This window comes from Terrapene carolina, unplaced genomic scaffold (assembly GCF_002925995.2).
Source record: "Terrapene carolina triunguis isolate 2854851 unplaced genomic scaffold, T_m_triunguis-2.0 Scaffold232, whole genome shotgun sequence".
Taxonomy (NCBI): domain Eukaryota; kingdom Metazoa; phylum Chordata; order Testudines; family Emydidae; genus Terrapene; species Terrapene triunguis.
This window is the reverse complement of record NW_020664583.1, coordinates 5,655,379-5,679,410: the sequence shown is the minus strand read 5'-3', so window position 1 is coordinate 5,679,410 and position 24,032 is coordinate 5,655,379. Positions and strand designations below refer to the sequence as shown.

At 41.0% G+C, this 24,032-nt stretch overlaps 1 protein-coding gene across 1 annotated transcript in view; it reads left to right on the top strand.

Annotated features, from left to right (window-relative positions):
* IPPK (inositol-pentakisphosphate 2-kinase) overlaps positions 1-24,032 on the top strand; it is a 93,882-nt gene that overhangs the window by 23,573 nt on the left and 46,277 nt on the right. Inside the window, exon 2 of the mRNA XM_024195658.1 lies at positions 18,552-18,599. Within this exon, the coding sequence (XP_024051426.1) occupies positions 18,552-18,599 (48 nt within the window). The remainder of the gene's footprint in view (positions 1-18,551; positions 18,600-24,032) is intronic.

The following is a 24,032-nucleotide window of genomic DNA, read 5'->3' as shown; positions in this document are numbered from 1 at the left end:
ATTATATTATGGTCACTATTACCAAGCGGTCCAGCTGTATTCACCTCTTGGATCTGATCCTGTGCTCCACTTAGGACTAAATCAAGAATTGCCTCTCCTCTTGTGGGTTCAAGGACTAGCTGCTCCAAGAAGCAGTCATTTAAGGCATCAAGAAACTTGTATTTTTGGATCCCGTCCTGAGGTGATATATCAATATGGGGATAGTTGAAATCCCCCATTATGATTGAAGTTTTTTTTATTTTAATAGCATCTCTAAACTCCCTGAGCATTTCACAGTCACTATCACCATCCTGGTCAGGTGGTTGGTAATGTATCCCTACCACTATATTCTTATTATTCAAGCATGGAATTACTATCCATAAAGATTCTATGGTACAGTTTGCTTCAATTAAGATTTTTACTTCATTTGACTCTACGCTTTCTTTAATATATAATGCCATTCTCCCACCAGCATGACTGTTCTGTCCTTCCAATATATTTTGTACCCTGATATTACTGTTTTCCATTGATTATCCTCATTCCACCAAGTTTCTGTGATGCCTATTATATCAATATCCTCATTTAATACGAGGCACTCTAGTTCACCCATCTTATTATATAGACTTCTAGCACTGGTATATAAGCACTTTAAAAACTTGTCTCCTTTTAGCTGTCTCCATTACATGATGTAATTGAATGAGACTTTTTTTCATTTGACTTTCTCATCAGATCCTACCTGTATTTTTATCATCTTCCATATTCTCCTACTTACTAGGACAGAGAATCTCCACTAGTAGATCCTCCCCTAAGGACTGTCTCTGTCCGAACCACGTGCTCCTCCGCACCTTTCGGCTTTCCCTCAACCCTTAGTTTAAAAACGGCTGTATAACCTTTTTAGTTTTAAGTGCCAGCAGTTGGGTACCATTTTGGTTTAGGTGGAGCCCATCCTTTCTGTATAGGCTCCCCCTTTCCCAAAAGTTTCCCCAGTTCCTAATAAATCTAAACCCCTCTTCCCTACACCATTGTTTCATCCACACTATTGATTAACATCAACACTATTACCTTTATCAAACAAATTTTGTTTGGGGGGGGAAAAAAGTCAAGTTAATTTGACAGGAACTATTTTCCATAAACCCATGTTGATTGGGATTAGTTACATTACCCTTCTTTAATACTTGAGTCCTGAATCAGCCACTCCAGTATATTGCCCAGAATCAATGTCAGACTGACAGGCCTTTAGTTACCCAGATCAATTTATCTTTTTTCAAATATTGGCACATTAGCTTTTTTCCATGTTGTAGAACTTCCTTGGTGTTCTGAGACTTACTGAAAACCAAAGTTAGCGGTCCAGTGAACTGTTCTGCCACCTCTTTTAAAACTCTTGGATGCAAGGTATCCAGACCTGCTGATTTTAAAATGTCTAACATTAGTAGCTGCTGTTTAACATATTCTTTAAATACTAGTGGAATGGAAAGAGTATTATCATACAATATGACTACATCATCTGTTTTTTTCCAAAAACAGAATAGAAATATTTATTGAACAATTCTGACTTTTCTGCATTATTATTGATAATTCTACCATTTCCATCTTGCAATGGACCAATACCATTGTTTAGATTTCTTTTTGGTCCTCATATACTAAGGACAAGAAGGAGGTGGTTTTTTTAAAAACTCTGCTGGCCGGAGATTTCTATTTGTGTCCCTTTGTTTCTCTTATCAATGTTCTACAATTCCTAGTTTCTAATTTATATTCATTACTATCAACTTCCCCTTTCTTTCATTTCTTAATATATATATATATTTTTATAGCTGCCTTCACTTCCCTTCTAAACCAGGTTGCTTTTTTTAACCAGTACAGCCTCATTCTAAAATGGGGAGAGAATGGGTGTCAGTGGTCTGGAGGGAAGGAGATGTGGGACACGTGGTGGAGGGCAGAAGTGAACGGGGGTTATATGGTTCCCTTAGGATGGGGGACAATGGAATGGGGCAGGAGGACAAGGGAGAGAGAGCCCTTGCCATGGTGGGAAGGAGGAACGGGTCGGGGGCACACAAAAGCTTTTACATGAGGGAGGGAGTAAGCAGGATTACAGGGATTCCCTGAAATCAAGGGGGATTGGAGGGTTGAACACAAGGAGTTTCTGGGGGGAGATGGAGGGATGCAAGGAGCTTCTGGTGTGCGCACTGAACTTGGCCTAAGTAACCCACTGTGTGTGCACTCTCTAGATCTTTGTTTAAAAATATTGAATAGTGCCAGGACTAGTACTGATCCCTGTTGTACACCACTTGAAATGGACATTTGATGATTATTTCTCCGTTGACACAAGTTTCCTTAGATCAGTGGTTCCCAAACTTTAACAACCTGTGAACCCCTTTCACTAAAGTGTCAAGTCTCACGAACCCCCTAGTAAAAATGAATATTTCCAGGAATTTTCTCCTTTACCTGAATATAAATTATAAAAGCAGTGATCCTGGAAATATAAAATTTGTTTTTATGACATGCTTATTACACACTATTTATTATTATTTATTATTTATTATTACAGTATTTTTATTACATTATGAAAATGGCAACACTCTTCCAAAATCTCACTTTGATAGCTTGTATCACTTTGAATAAGCCTGTTATAAGACAAGGCTCCTATGTTTCATCAAGGAGCATCAGATGTGAAACAGCATGAAGGATTTAAGAAGCCAACTCAGAGTTCTTCCTACACAAGCATTCAGGTCTTGAGCAGTCCAAGCAAACAACGCACGTTACAATAAACCTTAAACTTGTTCTTCATAATAATTTTAAAAACAATACCAGCTGCCTATTTAATTTTAAAAACAGCAAAAAATATCCACCTCCCTTTCCATTTCTTACAAGGAGTCTTGAAGTTTATATCTCCTCAATGTAATAGATATGCTTGCTTTGATCTGCTTAGCTCTTGGAAGTCGAGGGGCTCCAGCCCCGTGCTGCCTGTGGTCCCTAGGGACAGCTCTGTCTGCCATTAGGGAATCTGTTCCCGAGAACCCCCTGTAACATTTCGCAAACCCCCAGGGGTTCACGAACCCCAGTTTGGGAACTACTGCCTTAGATCTAGCAGTTAGCCAGTTCTCGCAGGGTTTCAGTGCCAGATGTCAAGAGTGGATCATGGCAAACCGGAGTAGTTCATGCTTTCTGCTTGTGCAAATGTCAAACTTCCTTGACATTGTCAAGAAAACATAGATTTCCTCACTTTGTTTGAGGTACAATCTTACCCACTTCGCATGGTACAGAATTAACCAGGTTGGAAAACAACATTCGGATACCTAAACAATACTGCTATGTGTGGCTTCTAGATGAAGTGCAAGATTGTCAGTGTTTTTAGTTCCGCTTTAATAATTTAAGAATTCTACTTTTTTCTTCTTGTTCAGTTGATATGATTGTGGATGAAGAGAACTGTAGAAGCATGTTTAGATCTGTAGATCATACCTGACAGGTTTGCTTTGACCGTGCAGTGCTTAACTACTTAGGGTATGCAGCTGGGTGGTGTAGTTCCCAGCTCAGGTAGACTAACTTGAACTAGCTTTGGTTGAGCTACTGCACTAAAAATAGCAGTGGGACTGTGGTGGCATGGGTATGGCTATATGGGAGCCCTTACAGCAGTGCAGTTGCAGTGGTACAGCTCTGCCGCTGTAAGATCTGTAGTGTAGACATAGCCGAACAAAGCAGTTGTCTGGAGAGGTGTAATATCACTTGAGTTTTGCAGGTATTGGACTGAAACCTAAAATAGTAGAGGGAGAGAAGAATACAGTGCCTGAAAGAGAAATGTTCCCAACAACTTTATTGATCTGTGGGTATCAGAGGATTATAAATATTAACTGGTTACAACTCTTAAGTTCAGTGTTAGAACCATATTGTTCGGGGGGAGGGGAGGGAAACAGGTAAGGGGCAGAAGGGAGATAAGGACCCCTTGGTCCTGTTGAAGATTTATAGAATTTACAGGTTGGTAGTGGCAATAGGATCAGAATTTTTACTGTAGACTTAAATTAATCTTTTCTACAGATAATTGTACCAAGTGGTCTTGTATCCAAGAAAACTTCATTTTGGTAGCACCAAATAGAAGATGTATTAATGGTCTCAGAGCATGTAACTAAGGAAATTGTTGTTTCTTAGCAAGTATATCAAATATATAGGGCAGTGACAATGCAACATTTGAAGTTTTAAATAAGAAAAATTTCTTTTGTGAGTATATGATCATGTACAGAGCTTTTAATGTAGCTTATTTTGGTGTTTGTTGCCTCTAGTTTAGTAAGACACATTTGAAATTGAAGTACTTGTGTGTACAATCCAAGGAGACAGCTAAATTAGATAAAATAACTAATTGAAAGCAAGAGAAATGAGTAATTGAAAGCATTTCACTGTTACCCACAACTGAAAATTATATAGGCAATTTCAGGAGTCTGGTCTTTTCATACAGTTTTCTTCTCTTCCCGTACTGTCTCAAGATCCCCTCCAGATTAATACTGGCTTTCTTTCTTCAAATTGCATATATTTCCAGGTAATGCAATACTACTGGGATGCCTTCTGCAGTTGTCCTGTGAATCTAGCACTTGCACAGTTGTATATTTTTAGACAAAAAACTCTCATTAAATAGTAATTGAGATAGTAGGATAAATAAATATCTGCACAGTGCTTTGAATTTGTAAAGCACTCCATTAATGCTTTTTATTAGTCATAACAGTAATAGGGGCTTTAAGAATGCTGTGTTAAAAGGAAATACTGATAATTCAGGAAGTTCTAAATTGACAGAAAATTTAAAGCAAAAGAAAAATTGCTGGAGAGTTTGGAAATGCAGAGTATAAGATTAGAGTCTGAAGTGTTGTCTGCCATGGGGAAATTGACCACAGTAGTTCTTCAGGGGACACTCTGGAAGTGGATTAAGCTAAACCAGAAACAAGCAGTTTTAAAGGGAATTATTCTGGGATAATTATTACGTATTAAATTCACGCCCTACCTTATCCTGGAGTAACTTCTCTGTGTACACAGGTCCTCACTAAAACAGTTTTCTGCTCCCTACTGCTTAGTACACATTCTATGTAAGAATGTCTCTTGTGACACATATTGCAAGTATCTGACATCTTAAACTCTCTTCATACTCCAAAGATATGCATATTGGTTTTATTAAAAATGTGCTACAGTTATGATACTCATGGATTGGTAACTAGATAAAAAATAGGAAACAAAGGGTAGGAATAAATGGTCAGTTTTCAGAATAGAGAGAGGTAAATAGTGGTGTCCCCCAGGGGCCCAGTCCTATTCAACATATTCATAAATGATCTGGAAAAGGGGTAAACAGTCAGATGGCAAAATTTGTAAATGATACAAACTTTCTTAAGATATTTAAATTCCAGGCAGACTGTGAGAGCTACAAAAGGATCTCTCAAAACTGGGTGACTGGGCAACAAAATGGCAGATGAAATTCAATGTTGATAAATGCAACGTAATGCACATTGGAAAACATAATCCCAACTATACATATAAAATGATGGGGTCTAAATTAGCTGTTACCACTCAAGAAAGAGATCTTGCAGTCATTGTGGATAGTTCTCTGAAAACATCCACTCAATGTGCAGGGCAGTCAAAAAAGCAAACTGAATGTTGGGAATCATTAAGAAAGGGATAGATAATAAAATAGAAAATATCATATTACCTCTATATAAATCCATGGTACACCCACATCTTGAATACTGCGTGCATATGTGGTCATCCCATCTCAAAAAAGATGTATTGGAATTGGAAAAGGTTCAGAAAAGAGCAACAAAAATGATTAAGGGTATGGAATGGCTTCCGTATGAGGAGAGATTAATAAGACTAGGACTTTTCAGCTTGGAAAAAACACGACTAAGGGGAGATATGATTGAGGTCTATATAATCATGACTGGTGTGGAGAAAGTAAATAAGGAAGTGTTATGAGAAACAGTAAATAATACAAGGACTAGGGGCCACCAAATGAAATTAATAAGCAGCAGGTTTAAAACACATAAAAGGAAGTATTTCTTCACAGAATGCACAGTCAACCTGTGGAACTCCTTGCTAGAGGATGTTGTGAAGGCCAAGACTATAACAGGGTTCAAAAGAGAACTAGATAAATTCATGGAGGATAGGTCCATCAATGGCTATTAGCAGGATGGTCAGGGATGGTGTCCCTAGCCTCTGTTTGCCAGAAGCTGGGAATGGGTGACAGGATGGATCACTTGATGATTACCTGTTCTGTTCATTCCCTCTGGGGCACCTGGCATTGGCCACTGTCGGAAGACAGGATACTGGGCTAGGTGGACCTTTGGTCTGACCCAGTATGGCCGTTCTTATGTACTTATGTTGTATGCTGCAGTCCTCATGTTTATCTCCTATTAACCGTAACCTTAAAAAAGAAAAATGGGATCATCCATACACTTTTTTGCTGCTTGTTGTTTTTTAAAAAAAGGTGCTAAAAGACATCTTCAGGAATCGGAGCTTTTTTTCCAGCTTGATGTTTACGTTAGTAATTTAAGTGGCAATTTTCAAAGGAGCAAATGACTACTGGGGCTTGTTTTACAAAGAGTTTTCATATCACATGAGTTAAGTCCAAGACAAGCCCTTAAGATGCCCAACTCCCATTTGTGCCTATGAAAATTTCCACTTTATGGCTAGTCTATCAAGTCTTGAAGACACTGTGACTGGTGAACTAGAAGAATGACATCAGAAGAGACTGATCACTGGGAGAAGGAAATTACAGTTAAGAGTGCTTAAACTTCAGTTTTCGTTGGCAGTTAAATAGCTAACGACAACAAAATTATTAACACTTTTGGGAAAAGGAGTCTTTGTTAAAGATTTAACAACTTAGCCCCTTCACTTAAGTTTTAAGAGCTAACAGTATCAGGGTGGATTTGATTTAAATCAAATTGATTTAAATCACTAGTCAGGAAGACTCAATTTAATTATGGATTTCTACATAAAAGTGCATACTTGTTGGTTGTTATAACCTTAATACATATTCTTCACAACTCAGAGATAGATGAGACCCAAACTGGGTCTCTTTTACGGCCTGCTGCCATTATAAGTTTTCCTTTCTAGTGAGAGAATGGTATGGTAGATCTCAAATCAATGAAGGCTACACTCAGAAAGATCTCAAGACTTCTGGAATATGCTGCTCAAACAGTTTCATTTTTGTTTCTAGTGCCTGTCCCTCCCATCTTACATTTATCTCCAGACTTCTTCTCCTTGTCCAGATCTATTCCGCCCCCAACAATCTTCTATTCATTGAACTTTTTGAAACTTTGCACTTTTAGAGAGAGGCAAGGGATTGACTGTGTGTACACAAATTTGCAGAGGGACAATAGGATTGAGGTCTGTTATTTCTCATGTCTATATATTTATTTATTTATTTTAAAACATTTCTGCTGTTAGCAAGCATGTTATCTCTGGAGGCACAAATCCACAGTTCTCAAACTGCAAAACTAAGCATCTCTGATGGTATCTTCTAGACCGAGCACTGAGTCCCATTGGGTAGATAGAAAGATTAACCTAAATAATCTACACAAATGCCCCTGGAATCTCATAAAATTGGGTCCCTAATCCCTGAACTATTGGAACTCATTTACGAAACTTTTCTTAAACAATACATGAATATATTGTCTCATAATATAGAATTAGAATTTATAATCCCTATTCCATGATGAGATATCTTTGAGCTATAATGTATCTTAATTAAAACTATCTTTAGATAGGTTTTTTCCTCAAAAAGCATTTTATCAAAAAAATCAGATTTAAATTAAAAAATCAAATTTTTTTTATTTTTATGTTTTTAAAATCATTGATTTTTATTCACCCTGAAAAGTATACATCCTTTGAAAATCCCAACAGGTCCTCCAGCAGAAATAGGTGAGACCAGATTTAACATTAATGGTGTCTCAAAGGTAAATAAGCAGAAAAGAAACGCTAGCAACTAGTTTTATTTTCAGTTTATACTACAGTACCCAAGTACTCAAATTTTATTTAATTCTTTGCTACTATATTTTGTTTTAAAGCATACAATAACACTATAACATTTAATACTATGCTAGTAACTCAGGTGTATTTTATTCAAAATGTGGCTGCTAGTTCAATTTCCCAGTGCAGCTAGGAACCAGCGACTTTCTGACAAGAACTTCAGAGTTCTGCATTATTTCCAGTGCTCTTGTTACAGAAACGAATTCAGTGCTTTTTCCTTAATATTAGGAAAATAGGTCAGTTGCTTCAGTCCTTTAACACTATGATAGTGTGCATAGCAAGAAATCCACAATTTCTGAATTCTGGTTGGTACCTTTGCTTTTTCAGTTCTTGTTCAGTTTTAGCTCTATCACAGATGTGGGTTCCATTTCGTATTTATTCATACAAATGTGATATTTACATTTACAAGTCCTAGAATAGGAACAACCACTCTTGATATCCTGAATAAACAAGTTTTATTCTGCCATACTTGAAATATTTATTCTGTTTATTCTTACATCCCTTGCATACAAGTCTATGGGCATGTCTACACTACGAAATTACGTCGATTTTTATAGAAGTCGATCTTTAGTTAGCGATTTTTTACAGTCGATCGTGCGTGTCCCCACTAAGCGCATTAGGTCGGCGGAGTGCGTCCTCAATACTGTGGCTAGGATCGACTCATGGAGTGATGCACTGTGGGTAGCTATCCCACAGTCCCTGCTGCCCATTGGAATTCTGGGTTAAGCTCCCAATGCCTGATGGGGCAAAAACATTGTCGTGGGTGGTTTTGGGTACATGTAGTCCGTCTCCCCTCCCTCCTTGAAAGCAACAGCAAACAATCATTTCATGCCTTTTTTCCTGGGTTATCTGTGCAGATGCCATAGCACGGCAAGCATGGAGCCCGCTCAGTTGTGCGCTGCTTTTGTGAGCATTGTAAACACCTCACGCGTTATCCTGCAGTATGTGCAGAGCCTGGCTAGGAGCCGTCAGCCCGAGGAAGATTGTGAGGAGAACATGGACACAGACGTTCCTGAAAGCAATGGATGTGGAAGTTGGGATATCATGGCGGCACTGGGGCATGTTGATACAGTGGAACGCTGATTCTGGGCCCGGCAAACAAGCACAGACTGGTGGACCGCATAGTGTTGCAGATATGGGATGATTCCCAGTGGCTGCGAAACTTTCGCATACGTAAGGCCACTTTCATGGAACTTCATGAGTTGCTTTCCCCCGCCCTGAAGTGCCAGAATACCAAGATGAGACCTGCCCTGACAGTTGAGAAGCGAGTGGCGATGGTCCTGTGGAGGCTTGCAACGCCTGACTGCTACCGGTCAGTCGGGAATCAATTTGGAGTGGGCAACTCTACCGTGGGGGCTGCTGTGGTCCAAGTAGCCAGGGCAATCAATACCCTTCTGCTAAGAAGGGTAGTGACTCTGGGAAATGTGCAGGTCATAGTGGATGGCTTTGCTGCAATGGGGTTCCCTAACTGTGGTGGGGCGATAGATGGAATGCATATCCCTATTTTGGCACTGGACCACCTTGCCAAACAGTACATAAACCACACGGGCTACTTCTCGATGGTGTTGGAAGCACTGGTGGATCACAAGGGCACTTTCACCGACGTCAACATGGGATGGTTGGGAAAGGTGCATGATGCTTGCATCTTTCAGAACTCTGGGCTGTTTGGAAAGCTGCAAGAAGGGATTTTCTTCCCAGACCAGAAAATTACTGTTGGGGATGTTGAAATGCCAATAGTTATCCTTGGGGACCCAGCCTACCCCTTGCTCCCATGGCTCATGAAGCTGTACACAGGCAGCCTGCACAGCAGTAAGGAGCAGTTCAACTATAGGCTGAGCAAGTGCAGAATGGTGGTAGAATGTGCCTTTGGACATTTAAAGGGGTGCTGGCGCAGTTTGGTGAGTAGGTTAGACCTCAGCAAAAGCAATATTCCCATTAAAAAGCAACAAAGAGTCCTGTGGCACCTAAGGTGCCACAGGACTCTTTGTTGCTTTTTACAGATCCAGACTAATACGGCTATCCTTCTGATACTTGACAATATTCCCATTGTTATTGCTGCTTGCTTTGTGCTCCATGATATCTGTGAGAGTAAGGGGGAGACATTTATGGCAGGGTGGGAGGTTGAGGCAAATCGCCTGGTGGCCAATTTTGAACAGCCAGACACCAGGGCAAATAGAAGAGCACAGCAAGGTGCGCTGCACATCAGAGAGGCTTTGAAAAACAGTTTAATGACTGACCAGGCTACGGTGTGACAGTTGTGTTTGTCCTTGATGCAAACCCGCCCCCTTTGGTGAATGTACTTCCCTGTAAGCCAATCCTCTTCTCCCCTTTGACCACAGCTGGCACAGGAAATAAAGTCCCTATTCTGAATCCATTCATTCTTTATTTAAAAAAACTTGAGATCCCTGACAACGCTGACTAATAAAAGGTAGTCCGGGTGTACAAAGGGTTTGATAACAGGGTGGGATGGGGGAGGAGGGAAGGACAAGGCCCCATTGCTTATTGTAGCCACAGTACAAATCAAAGCTGTTTGAATGACAGCCTTCTGTTGCTTGGGCCATCCCCTGGAGTTGAGTGGCAGGGTGCCAGGAGCCTCCCCCCCCCACATTCTTGGGCGTCTGGGTGAGGAGGATATGGAACTTGGCGAGAAGGGCAGGTGGTTACACAATGGATGCAGCGTTTGCTCCTCCATTAGCCTAAGCATCTCCTCCTGCGTGTTCCAATCATGCTCACTGTATGCTTTCCTGGCCTCTGCCACCGAATGCCTCCATGCATTCAGCTGTGCCCTATCAGTGCGGGAGGATTGCATGAGCTCTGAAAACATGTCATCTCGAGTGTGTTTTTTTTCGTCTTCTAATCTTCAATAACCTCAGGGATGGAGTTGATGCGGGGAGCATAGAAATACTTGCAGCTGGGGGGTGGGGAAGGGAGAGTAGATTTTAAGAAGATTCATTTCTAAGAACAAAAGGGAGACTCTTTCCCAGTGAATCAAGCAATTCACAGCAGACAGCACGTGTGTTTTAGGTACAAGGTCGCATTTTGCCTTTTATATTGAGCACCTGCCGGTATGGTGACACATCACACATGGCTGGGCAACAGAATTCGGTTTCCAGGCAGCCATGGTAAGCCAAAGGGTACGTGGGGTTGGCTTCTTCCGCGTTCATAACATGTGGGAATGTTTTCAAACTGCAGCGCCCTCCTTTCCCATAGCAACCAATGCCGGCTGGGTTGGCCGTTTAAAAGGAGGAGCTGTGGTTGCTGTTTAAAAGGAGAGGCTACGGTTTTGGGGTGGATGTGCAACACACCCTCCACCCCTGCGTAGCTATTCTCCGGGATGATCCCTTTTAGCTAAGCGCAAACAGCCCAGCATGACCGGGGTCCAATGTGTTGGGGATTACTGGTCCCTTACAAAAATTCCCCTATTTCAACCAGGAGACCATGAATGATATCACTCTCCTGAGGCTGACACAGAAAGATAAAGACCGAATGTTGCATGAATGCGACCAAAACCCAGCCATGCTTGTGCGGCAATGATTACAGACCACTTGCTACTTGCTTGGTGTGGTAAGGTGTCCTACTGTGAAGGACGAAATAAGGAACCCCTTCCCAGAAACCTTCTGCAAAGGCTTTCAGACTACCTCCAGGAGAGCTTCCTGGAGATGTCCCTGGAGGATTCCTGCTCCATCCCCAGACACGTTAACAGACTTTTCCAGTAGCTGTGCTGGCCGCGAATGCCTCCCAGTTGTTCAGGGCAAATCAAACATTAAAAATAATTTCTTTTAACCCCTGTAGTGTCGTTACAAATGTGCACTCACCAGAGGTGCCTTCTCCGCCTTCAGGGTCCAGGAGACCAATACCATCGAATTGCACAGTGCTGCATCTACACTACCCCAAATTTGACCCAGGAAGATCGATTTTTGCTGTACTCCTCCCCGACGAGGGGAGTAGTGCCGTCGATGTTAAGAGCTCTTTAGGTCGGCGGAACGGGTTGGTTGTGTAGATGCATTCATTGTAAAATTGACCTAACACGGCTAAATTTGACCTAACCTCGTAGTGTAGACCAGGCCTATGTGTTCAGTGACAAACCCTTATATTTGATCACGCTTCTTGTGTGCTGCCAAAGTATTCAGAGTCTAGAATGTTTGGCAGTTGGAACCTTCCCATTAAAATGATTGGATGCTTTATCAGAATTATGTAAGCATTGTGTGGAGATCAACAAGGATCACTTGTTTCTGCTCTCGTTGATTACTTTAGTCTAGCTGTATAGAATCTCTCTTAAAACTTGTCAGTTCCAGCACAGGGAGGGTTGGCATCTGCTTACGTAAAGTTTGGGGGAGGGGGGGTGCATTTGTGTAGAAATACCAGGATAATTGGGGTTTTTATCTTTAATTGGGCTAATTTTATTATGGAATTGTTTTAGTTGTATGGTGTTCTCTGTCAGTGTAATCTCTCTGCACATCAGAGAGTAAGGCCTTGTCTACACTACACAATTAAGTCGACCTATGTTAGGTCGATGTATAGCCACTGCAGTAATTACTGTGTTTTTTTCATGTACACAGTACTCTCCTGCTGGTGGTGGTGTGCGTCCTCACCAGGAGTGCTTGCACCAACTTAAGTGGGGCAGTGTAGGGGCTGACAGCCTGAGCTGTCATCCCTGCGTGGCGCTCATAGCTATGAGCCCCGCTGCCAGGTGCTGACAGCCCAGGCTGTGGGCTGCACATGGAGCCCCGCTGACAGGCGATGTAAGTAATGCAGTGTCTGCACAGACACTGTGTAGCTATAACTACATCTACCTAAGTGCTATGCCTCTCATGGAGGTGGAGTTATTAGGTCGGTGTAGTGGGGGACTTACATCGGTGAGAGCAAGCCTGTAGTGTAGACACTTACAGAGTTAGGTCGACCTAATTCTGTAGTGTAGACCTGGCCTAAACAAACACAACAACCCTTTAAAGCCGCTTTAGTCTGTCTTGTCTTGTGTTTCTCCTCTGTGTCAGCCCATCGCTCACTTTCACTGCATAGATTCTTTTGTAACATCTTACTTGGTACACTATTAGTCTTTCCTGAGAAGTCTTTCCTTTCAGCATCCGCTCTGGATAGTGCAAGCGAAAGGCAAAGCTATTCTTTAATCCACCTACTTCACCTAATGAGAGTGAGTAATCTCTGAATGTAAGAGCACACAGTATCCAGAGACACATAATTTCAGACTGGCTGAAAGAGTAGGTATTTTTTATTTCTATTGTATTACAGCATAGAAGACCTAATTAGGTTTGAGGCCCTATTGTGCTACATACTGCATATACACATAAGGCAAAAATACCTGTGTAGTTATAATTAATGTGGTACAACTTCTCTGTGTGGAGAAGTCCCAAATTGTTTTGCTTCCTCCTGCTGCTTGAAGGGGAGACCTGAGACTTTTTAATGTATAGCACACTGTGTTTACCTTTCTCATTGCATTTATCTTATTCTGGTCCACTTTATTTCCTGGCCCACATTTTTCTCTGTCTGACCTGGACATTTTAGTAAACTGAGTCCTTGGTCCTTTCATGAAAGGTCACTTTCTCTTATGTGCATGCATAGAAGGGTGTTACCTTTTAAGTACCATTTCCTTTGTAAGATGAATTCAGAGAAGAGGTTTTAGAAAAGATTAGTCTTGTTGGCTTTGTGCTTGAAGTCCTGAAGAATAATCACTCCCACGTTCAAAATCTGTTTGCTACTTAGTTTAAGACTAGTTCTGTTGTATCCAGGTAAGTACACTGTCTCAGAGATTTCATTTTCAATATCCTCCTGGTTGAACATTCAAATCAGTTACAAGAATGGGTGCCACATACCAGTGCGGTGTCATCATCACATAAGAGATTTCATCAAATAGATGACATTGTTTGTACACCTAATCAGCACAAGTTTTCCTTTGTGCTCTACATCTAATCCTTCAAAAACCAGCACATTTTTCCTTTGCTGTAAACATTTTTGCATCTGTGTACTATCTGGTTTTACAAAAGGTAGATCGTACCAAACCAACCTGATCTCCTCCTTTGAGAAGGTAACAGATTTTTTTAGACAAAGGAAATGCAGTGGATCTAATTTACCTCAATTTCAGTAAGGCAGTTGATATGGTTCCACATGGGGAATTATTATTTAAATTGGAAAAGATGGGGATCAATATGAAAACTGAAAGATGGATAAGGAACTGGTTAAAGGGGAGACTACAACGGGTCATACTGAAAGGTGAACTGTCAGGCTGGAAGGAGGTTACTAGTGGAGTTCCTCAGGGTTTGGTTTTGGGGCCAATCTTATTTAATCTTTTTATTACTGACCTTGGCACAAAAAGTGGGAGTGTGCTAATAAAGTTTGCGGATGACACAAAGCTGGGAGGTATTGCCAATACAGAGAGGGACCGGGAGATTCTACAGGAATATCTGGATGACCTTGTAAACTGGAGTAATAGTAATAGGATGAAATTTAATAGTGAAAAGTGCAAGGTCATGCATTTAGGGATTAATAACAAGAATCTTTGTTATAAACTGGGGACACATCACTTGAAAGTTAACAGAGGAGGAGAAGGACCTCGGAGTATTGGTTGATCACAGGATCACTATGAGCTGCCAATGTGATATGGCCGTGAAAAAAGCTAATGCGGTCTTGGGATGCATCAGGCAAGGTATTTCCAGTAGAGATAAGGAGGTGTTAGTACCGTTATACAAGGCACCGGTGAAACCTCATGTGGAATATTGTGTGCAGTTCTGGTCTCCCATGTTTAAGAAGGATGAATTCAAACTGGAACAGGTACAGAGAAGGGCTACTAGGATGATCCGAGGAATGGAAAACCTGTCTTATGAAAGGAGACTCAAAGAGCTTGGCTTGTTTAGCCTAATCAAAAGAAGGCTGAGGGGAGATATGATTGCTCTCTATAAATATATCAGAGGGATAAATACCAGGGAGGGAGAGGAATTATTTAAGCTCAGTACCAATGTGTACACAAGAACAAATGGATATAAACTGGTCATCAGGAAGTTTAGACTTGAACTTAGATGAAGGTTTCTAACCATCAGAGGAGTGAAGTTCTGGAATAGCCTTCCAAGGGGAGCAGTGGAGGCAAAAGACATATCTGGCTTCAAGACTAAGCTTGATATGTTTATGGAAGGGATGCTATGATGGGATAGCCTAATTTTGGCAATTAATTGATCTTTGACTATTAGCGGTAAATATGTCCAATGGCCTGTGATGGGATGTTCAATGGGGTGGGATCTGAGTTACTACAGAGAATTCTTTCCTGGGTATCTGGCTGGTGATTCTTGCCCACATGCTCAGGGTTTAGCTGATTGCCATATTTGGGGTCGGGAAGGAATTTTCCTCCAGGGCAGATTGGAAGAGGCCTGCAGGCTTTTTTTTTTTGCCTTCCTCTGCAGCGTGGGGCATGGGTCACTTGCTGGAGGATTCTCTGCACCTTGAAGTCTTTAAACCACACGTTGAGGACTTGAATAGTTCAGACATAAGTCAGGGGTTTGTTACAGGAGTGGGTGGGTGAGATTCTGTGGCCTGCTTTGTGCAGGAGGTCAGACTAGAAGATCATAATGGTCCATTCTGACCTTAAAGTCCATGAGTCTTGGAAGTTGCCTTCTTTAATGAAATATATTAAGAAAATAACAGGAGGGAACAAATTTGATCAAATAATTAGAATGTTAATGCCATGTTAAGATGACATTAGGATGAAAGTAACTTAATAGTAGACGGGAATTCGTGTGAGTTAATGAATACTTACCAAAGTCTAAACCTTTACTACTTTGGTAATGACAGGTTTCAGAGTAGCAGCCGTGTTAGTCTGTATCCGCAAAAAGAACGGGAGTACTTGTGGCACCTTAGAGACTAACAAATTTATTTGAGCATAAGCTTTTGTGGGCTAAAACCCACTTCATCGGATGCATGTAGTGGAAAATACAGTAGGAAGATATATATAAATAGTTTCCCCATGTTTATTTTTTCCCCTACAGTTCCTTACACCTTCTTGTCAACTGCTGGAAATGGGCCATTTTGATTACCACTACAAAAAGTCCCTCTTCCCCCCCCCCCCCCCCCCCTGCTGGTAATAGCTCACCTTAACTGATCACTCTTGTTACAGTGTGTATGGTAACACCCATTGTTTCATGTTCTGTGTGTGTGTGTGTGTGTGTATATATGTATATGTGTGTATATATATATATATATACATACACACACACACCCCGTTTTCTTTGGTAATGTGTCTCATTGCTGAGACTGCATAGAAGGAACGTAAGAAAACTTGTAGCTATTTATCATGAGATAATGACTTATCAAAACTAAATTGGAAATTAATTTTAAGGGGTTATTTGTTTTAAAGTTTGCCACTTTACCAGAACTGCATTTCTGTTGTTTGTAAGAATGGAAGTTGCAAAACCTGAGTTTTAAACAGTTGAGTAGATGTTGCAATGTAAGTACAGTGACCTCAGATTGTCATCTCTCAAAGCTCAGTTACATTAAAGGGATGTTGCACTGTCTTTCTTCAAACTTGCTAAGAGGATTTTTTTTTTTTTTAAATCAGGATATCTTTCCAAATTTGTTATTTAGTGTTCAACCCTTTTTATCGTATCTGCTTACCTGAGATGGATGCCTTAGAAGTATGTAAGATTTGAATTAAAGTTGCTGAGGGGAAACGGTCAGCATGTCACTTATCTGAATGTTTAAAAACATGGAGGAAAATACTTATTTCAGTTGAAAAGTGTACATGGAAAGCACGAATGTTGAACTCAAACCCAACATTTACGCTATCAAGAAAAGTAATAGAACTATAGAAATGAACAAATGCCATCCAGCAATTTTTGTCAGTACAGTAGTCAAACGGAAGTTAATTTGTTTAATACTAGATTTATCTACAACATTTTTTTTATAATGTAATTTTCAGTCCAAAGCATCGGAACCCTTTCAGGGTCAGTTAAATTGGAATTCAGAAGGGGTGTTTTTGGTTTAATTATAATGTTGGTACCCAGACCTCACTTGTTAGTGTTTTGACATTGCCATCCCCATCTATCTTGCCTCCCTCCTGGTGCTCTTCCTTTTCACACTATTCATTAAAAATAGTTCTTACTCTTTCCCATTCAGCAATATGCGGTTAAAGCTTTCAATGCCCAGATTCAGTTCTGTCTTGCCATGGTGTCACCTTTGAATTGGGCACATACAAGCACAATAAACAAAATTATTTGCAACATAGCCAGAGACTTTCTCCACGTACTTGCAGTTAACATAACAGAAAGATGCAAAATCAACAGAGTCTTCCCCAATTTGGGTTAAGGGCATCTTTTCTGCTTTCAACACACTTTAATCAATAGGAGCAAATGACACATGTAGTTCCTTTTTTGTCTCCTATAATATGGTTGGAACTTTTCTAAAAGTTAGGCAGCTAAGTGTTTAACACAGAAAACAAATGCTTCATTTTTTCCCCCTACTGTGGCCCCCACAGTTTTGTGTAATAAAAGCTGCTTTTAGGATGCCCTAGTTCCCTTGAAGTCTGTCATTCTTGGACTTAACACATAAGAAAAGTAAATGCAGCTAAGTAAGTATTTGCAGATTGGCTACTTAGACTGTAAGCTCTTTGGGGCAGGACTGACTTTTGAGAGTGCAAGGATTCCTCAGGTGAATTCCCTTCTCCATAGAAAGTGGTGTTTTATTAGATCTTTAATCAGCTATTTACAACTCAGTTTCTTACTAAATCTAAATTAGGCCAACAGTTGTTTGTTTCATCCTGGACTCTTAAAAATGAAAGTGGTCATCCGGGATAAGTGTGTTATTACTTTCATACAGTTTACCTGTGATTAACTTGAGAACTTCAGTGTTGGTTTCCTGTATAGAATTGAAAAAAATATTATGCTGAAGTAACTTTACTCTGTGTCTTAAAAATCTTGACTTGTAGGAAATATCTGGTTTCGGGGGAAGGGGCTCTATTGGAAATCTACAGTATTTTGCCCAGTATGTCACATATGACTTTTTAGTTGTCAAGCTGTGGCTCTTTTTTCCTTTATACCTGCTCACTTTCATAAATTTAGTGTTATTACCAGGTGGAATTTCAACATTGCAGCTATTTGGTGAGTGTTGTGAATAGACATCTTCTGAATATCTTGAAATCATGTATTGATTTTTCAGACAACTAGGTCTCTAGCAGAACCATGCTAAGTCATGTGGAGCCAAAATTCATGGAGAAAATACTTTCAATTTCATTTTGTTTTTTTCTGTGGTGGTCAATGCCATAATATCTGAGCAATTTATCAGAACAGTCCTGTGAGGTATGGAAGTATTATCCTTAATTTACAGATGGTGAGTGCAAGCACAGAGTGAGTGCCGTGTCCAAGAACACAGAACAAGAGGAAATCTGTCAAAGCTGGGAGTAGTACTCAGCCTGAATCTCGATTCAGTGCTTTAATCACAAGAATCTCCTACCTTGCCTTTCTTTCATGTTTAAATGAAATTTTTAATAATTTTGTTTTTAGAAATTAAACTGCATAAACTAGCATACTGTTTTTAGTGCTAATGTAACAATTTCCCCCCACCCCACTCTCTCCCTTCTTTAGCGTTGTGTGGTGCTGCGTTTTCTGAAGTTTTCCCCAAACCGCAATAAGGTAAGACACAACACACTCTTCTGACTTGATACTGTTCACCCATTGTGTTAAGAAACTCTCCACTTCTATCTCATATTAATGCCCACTTTTATAATGGAGTCCGTTCTAGGGCCTATGCAATAAAGTTTTGGAGCCCACTAGGAAAAGCATTGTGCTGATTTGTTAATTTGGTGCTGCTCTTGGCAGTACAGATTCAGTAGTAGACATTCTGACAAGGAACTGTTAAGGGTTTTTTCAGTATAAGATACTTTAAAAAGCCCTAAGGAAGTGGGGTGGTGCTATCAGTCAATTATAAATAGCTTCTACCCTGGCCTAAAGTTGAACAATTTAGTGGTAACCCACTACATCAGCTATAAAACCAAATAATAATCTGACATGCCTTACAGTATCTGCAAGAGCTCATTCTTTTAGGGCTTTTCTACAGGAACACTTAGTTATCTGGCACTATCCTGCCACGCACTGTATACATGTGGACCCTACTGCTGCACATTAATACTTTTTAGTGGGCTTTGATCTACCATGCTTTGAAACTGGGTAGATAAATGCTCAGTATAGGATTTTTAGTGTGTGGCAGTAAGGTCCACACAGATACTTACTGTGCAGTGGGCTAGTGTGGGGTACATTTACTTCCCGGCTAGTCATGACCTAAGTGTTCTTGTAAACAAGCACTAAGTCTGCTCTCACTTAAGGAAACTAATGGGAAGATGGATTATAAGCTTTTCAAGGCAAGGACTGAGGCTAGGTCTACACTGGGTGGGGAGATTGATTTAAGATCTGCAAATTCAGCTATGCATCCGAGCCGACTTACCCTGCTGTGAGGACGGCGGCAAATCGACCGCCGCGGCTCCCCCGTCGACGGCGCTTACTCCTACCTGCGCTGGTGGAGTACGCGCGTCGATTTGGAGATCGATTGTCGCGTCCCGACGAGACGCGATAATTCGATCCCCGAGAGATCGATTTCTACCCGCCGATCCAGGCGGGTAGTGAAGACAAGACCCGAGTCCTTTTATGTGTTTATATACAGCCTCTTTCACATTGGGGTACCAAACATGACTAGGGCCTCTGGATGCTACCACAGCATAAAATAATTGTAATTGCCTTTCTTGATCAGCAGTTCTGTTCCTATTCCTTACTTCAGAATTCTTCTCTCATTAATGCTTCTTGAGTCATTGGAGGCTATTGCTCAAATATCTCAGATACTTTGTTCTCAAGGTTAGAAATATTTTGATTCTGCAAAGAGAATGCCCCTTGCAAGATTACACTAGATATTATGTTAGGCCTTGGGTTTTTTCCCTATCATCACTAAAGACCTGCTGACATCTTATGAAAAAATTGTCAAAAAACTTCCTTTGTAGACAGTGCTGTTCATGTCAGTTTTCTTCACCTTCCTTCTAATTCATAAAATCAGAATCTTTATTATTTAGTTCAGCCACTCTTGCTGTTCACTCCTCACTTGAAATCATAACTACCTTGAGTTTTATACATCACACTAAGCCCTGATTGCATTACAAGTACAATAATTTTGTTATTCATCTGGCCTGGTTCCAGCAAATGCAGTTGAGCTCTGTCTACACAGCAACAAAAGAGTTGAGCTAAAGAATAAGCTTTAGCAATAGATAAACATGTAAGCAACAAATAATTTTTTTAATGAATTGCTTTAAAAAACAAACCAAATCCTAAATGTACACTTTATGTACTGCAGACAGTGGATGGATCTCTTTGTCACAATTCTGGGATAACTGTACCTCTGACCCTTCTTGGCCTCCTTGAGGGCACCCTTATTCAGGTCTCAGGCCTCTAGCTCTCACCTCTTCAAGGCAGGAACTCATGTCCCTCTGCCTCCAGGCTGGGGATTTAGGTTGCAATTTTCTTGCAATTCATTGTGATTATCACAGCAGGGGTGACTTTAGTCTAGTGCCTGCAGTTCTGTGCTCTCTCAGGGGCTATGGCTGTGTTTACCAGTAGTCAGTCAGCCTTCACAAAGCAAAATATATTTATTTAGTACAAAAGCATTACAGAGAAAACATAAAATAATAAATGGTGTACATGCTGTGACACATGGCAGTATCCTGCAATATCCTTGGGGGGGAAAAACCTTATTGAATTAAGTTTAAGTGTCTTTGAAATCCATTGTATTAAATGTAAAGGTTATGCATTATTGTGGGCTGGGATTGTATGTAATCTCTCTACGGGGGAGATGGGATGTGAATCCCGGGAAGTGTTATGAACTTCAGAGGACTGTATTGAACAATGTACCAGACAAGAATGGACTTTTGGGACAGACAGTGTCAAGTGGTTTGCTCTGGGAATCTCTAGGGGCAAATTCCCCACCTCTGGTTATGCAAAAACCCAGACTTTTGAAGGAATGCCCTGAGGAGAGAGCCATTGTCTGGTGGTTACTTGCTCTTAGGGTCTCATGATCAAAGGCCCAAGCTGTATAAAGGAAAGACTAACCCATTATTGGGGGTGTTCTGGGTTAAAGCTGTTACGAACTTGTAACCACAGAAAAACCCCTTGTGGCTGGGGAGTGGCTTAAGAATAAATGTCCTTGCTTACAAAGCGCTGTGATATAACTTGCAGCTGCTGGCAGTTACAGCTGTTCATGGCTTTTTGCAGAGAAAGCAAAGCACAGCTGCTTGGCCTGTTTAGGCAGTGTGGCTTGAGGAGACTATCACAATGCAGATAGGGAACTGTGCATCCTGGAAAAATCCCTGGTCAGGAGAGAGACAGATGCAGATCTCTGCCCAAGAGAGATGAGTCCTGAGGAACCTAAAATGGGTGCCTTTGGTGGACTGTAGAGGGGGAATTACATGTGCAGTTGCCCTGAACTGTGACATGCATGCTAAGCGTACCAGGTATTACCCAGCATCTGCATGGGATACTGGTACACCTCTACACCGATATAACGGGACCCGATATAACACAAATTCGGATATAACGTGGTAAAGCTGCGCTCCGGGGGGCGGGGCTGCACACTCCGGTGGATCAAAGCAAGTTCGATATAACGCGGTTTCAACTATAACGCGGTAAGATTTTTTTGGCTCCCGAGGACAGCGTTATATCGTGGTAGAGGTGTAGGTCTCTGTTCCTTGTTCCAGAGTTAGTCACTCTGAGTCAGCTCAGGCTGACCCTTTATACAGTTCCTAGTTATTTGTTTACTGGTCCTCCTGAGCCCAGTTAAAATCAGTATATGCAGTTTCCCCCAGGGGGTAGTATGTCTACAGAATTGTTCACCTATCTAGGGATTTGCATTAGTTACCTCCAAGTGATTCCAGATTCCACAGGGGAAACACATAGCGAGCCAGGAACAAAAACATGCCTTGATACAAAAAATCTATGATTATCTTATGTACCCATAGTGACTGGCACATCTCAGTATAATAGTCTTTGAAAGTTTCCATGCTTCTGAGGTCTCATATCTGTCACATCTCCCCTGCTGGAAGATAAAGAAGTCAACCCCATGAATCCTTGGCAAGTAACAATACAAGGTGAGAGGGGAAACTGAGTCATGCATATTCTTTCATAAAAATACATCAGAAGTTTACCAGTTTTCCACATTCCTTAACTATATTGCTTCCTAAGTATCAGAGGCCCTATTTAAGATGTGCCATGCTAATAATATAATAAATAATAGGCAACAACTGACACTGGCATAGGTCACTATTATATGTGTCTAGTAGCGCGATAACCTCTGATATTTGGCTAGCTCTGAAAACAAGATACTCTTATGTTAAAAGAAACAGAGCAAAATTATCTGCTACAGTGATTGGGACCTGGCCTGCTTAATACTGGAAACGCCAAAAGCTATTTTTTCTATAGAATGTAGTGGAAAGTTGTGCAAAAATTTGACTTTCAGAATTTTCTAATGACTGAAGTGAGCATGAAGCTGTGCATCATGTTCACTTGTGGCCCCTGTGAATAAATGTTCTGTTTCTAATTACTGGACAGAGCTAAGTCTTTGTCCCCATTGGCCTTATAAAGGAGCCTACATCTTTTGTTGTAGGATCAATTTTGTATATTACTGTCTTGTAGCTAAGCCATCCAAAGTTAAACTGATTTTCCTGCTCTGTTTTTCATACAAGTATCCTTCACTAAATTCCACTTGATTATCAATATGTTTGCAGTTGTTTCATCTGATTTTAGGTACAGAATACTTTAAAAGGTAAAATTTATTTCACTTCCCTGATTCAAAGAGGCTAGTTTGTTCCTTCCCCACTCCTTGGAGAAGTATAATGGGATAGTTTAGTTGACTTTGGTATACTTTTCAGCCATTATGTTGTGGTTGTATGCTGTCTGCATTATTCAGAGAAAAACATCAGGTCTTGCAGTCTCAACGGAGCTACCTAGTGACAGTCCTCTTCTTTTTGGTTTACCATGGTGTTTGTCTTAAGCACTTAAAATTAAAATTAAATTAAATTAATATCCCATCTCCTAGAACTGGAAGGGACCTTGAAAGGTCATCGAGTCCAGCCCCCTGCCTTCACTAGCAGGACCAAGTACTGATTTTGCCCTAGATCCTTAAGTGGCCCCCTCAAGGATTGAACTCACAACCCTGGGTTTAGCAGGCCAATGCTCAAACCACTGAGCTATCCCCCCCCCACTTCTAGGATGGCGTCTCAATCTCTTGGGGATGGGGATGGGGGATGAGATGGTTCTGGATCCAGACATTTGTACTGGTGCACCAACATTGAATGCAGTGAAGTATGCCATCTCTAAACTGTAAAACGGACGCGCAGGCACTGCTGATGGCATCCCCTCAGAGCTGCTAAAATGTGCTATTGATCCTGTAGCAGAATCACTTCACCACCCCAGACGAAAGATGGCCAGAACTGGAACCCTGCCTACTGCCTGGAAGGACGGTATTGTGATCTCATTTTACAAGGGCAAGGGACTGTGCAGTGAATGTAAGAGCTACAGGCAGATCACCTTGCTTTCAGTTCCAGGGAAGGTGTTTGTGCATGTTTTGCTGGCACACCTGGAGCCTTTGCTACATGGAAAGTATCGTCCCCAACAGTCAGGCTCTATGAGGAACAGGTCCACATTAGACGCCATTTTGGCCCTTTGCTTGTTGTCGGAGATACATCGCGAGTTCAGGAAGCCCCTCCATGTAGTGTATGTTGATCTTAAAGCTGCATTTGATACAATAGACCGTGTCATGTTATGGAAGGTCTTAAAGGGCGTAGGTGTCCCTACCCCTCTGCTGGACTTGATTAGAAAGCTGCATAATGGAACCACTGCCCATGTTTGTCAGGGGAACTGGATGTCAGTGCCTTTTAAATCAGGATCTGGTGTTAAGCAGGGTTGCGTTTTGGTCCCTGCACTCTTTTTTGTCGGGCAATGGATTTCATAATGCGGCATTCCGTCAGGTCCATAGGCATTGAGATTAGTGATCTCTCACTCACAGCCCTTGACTACGCTGATGACATTGTTCTT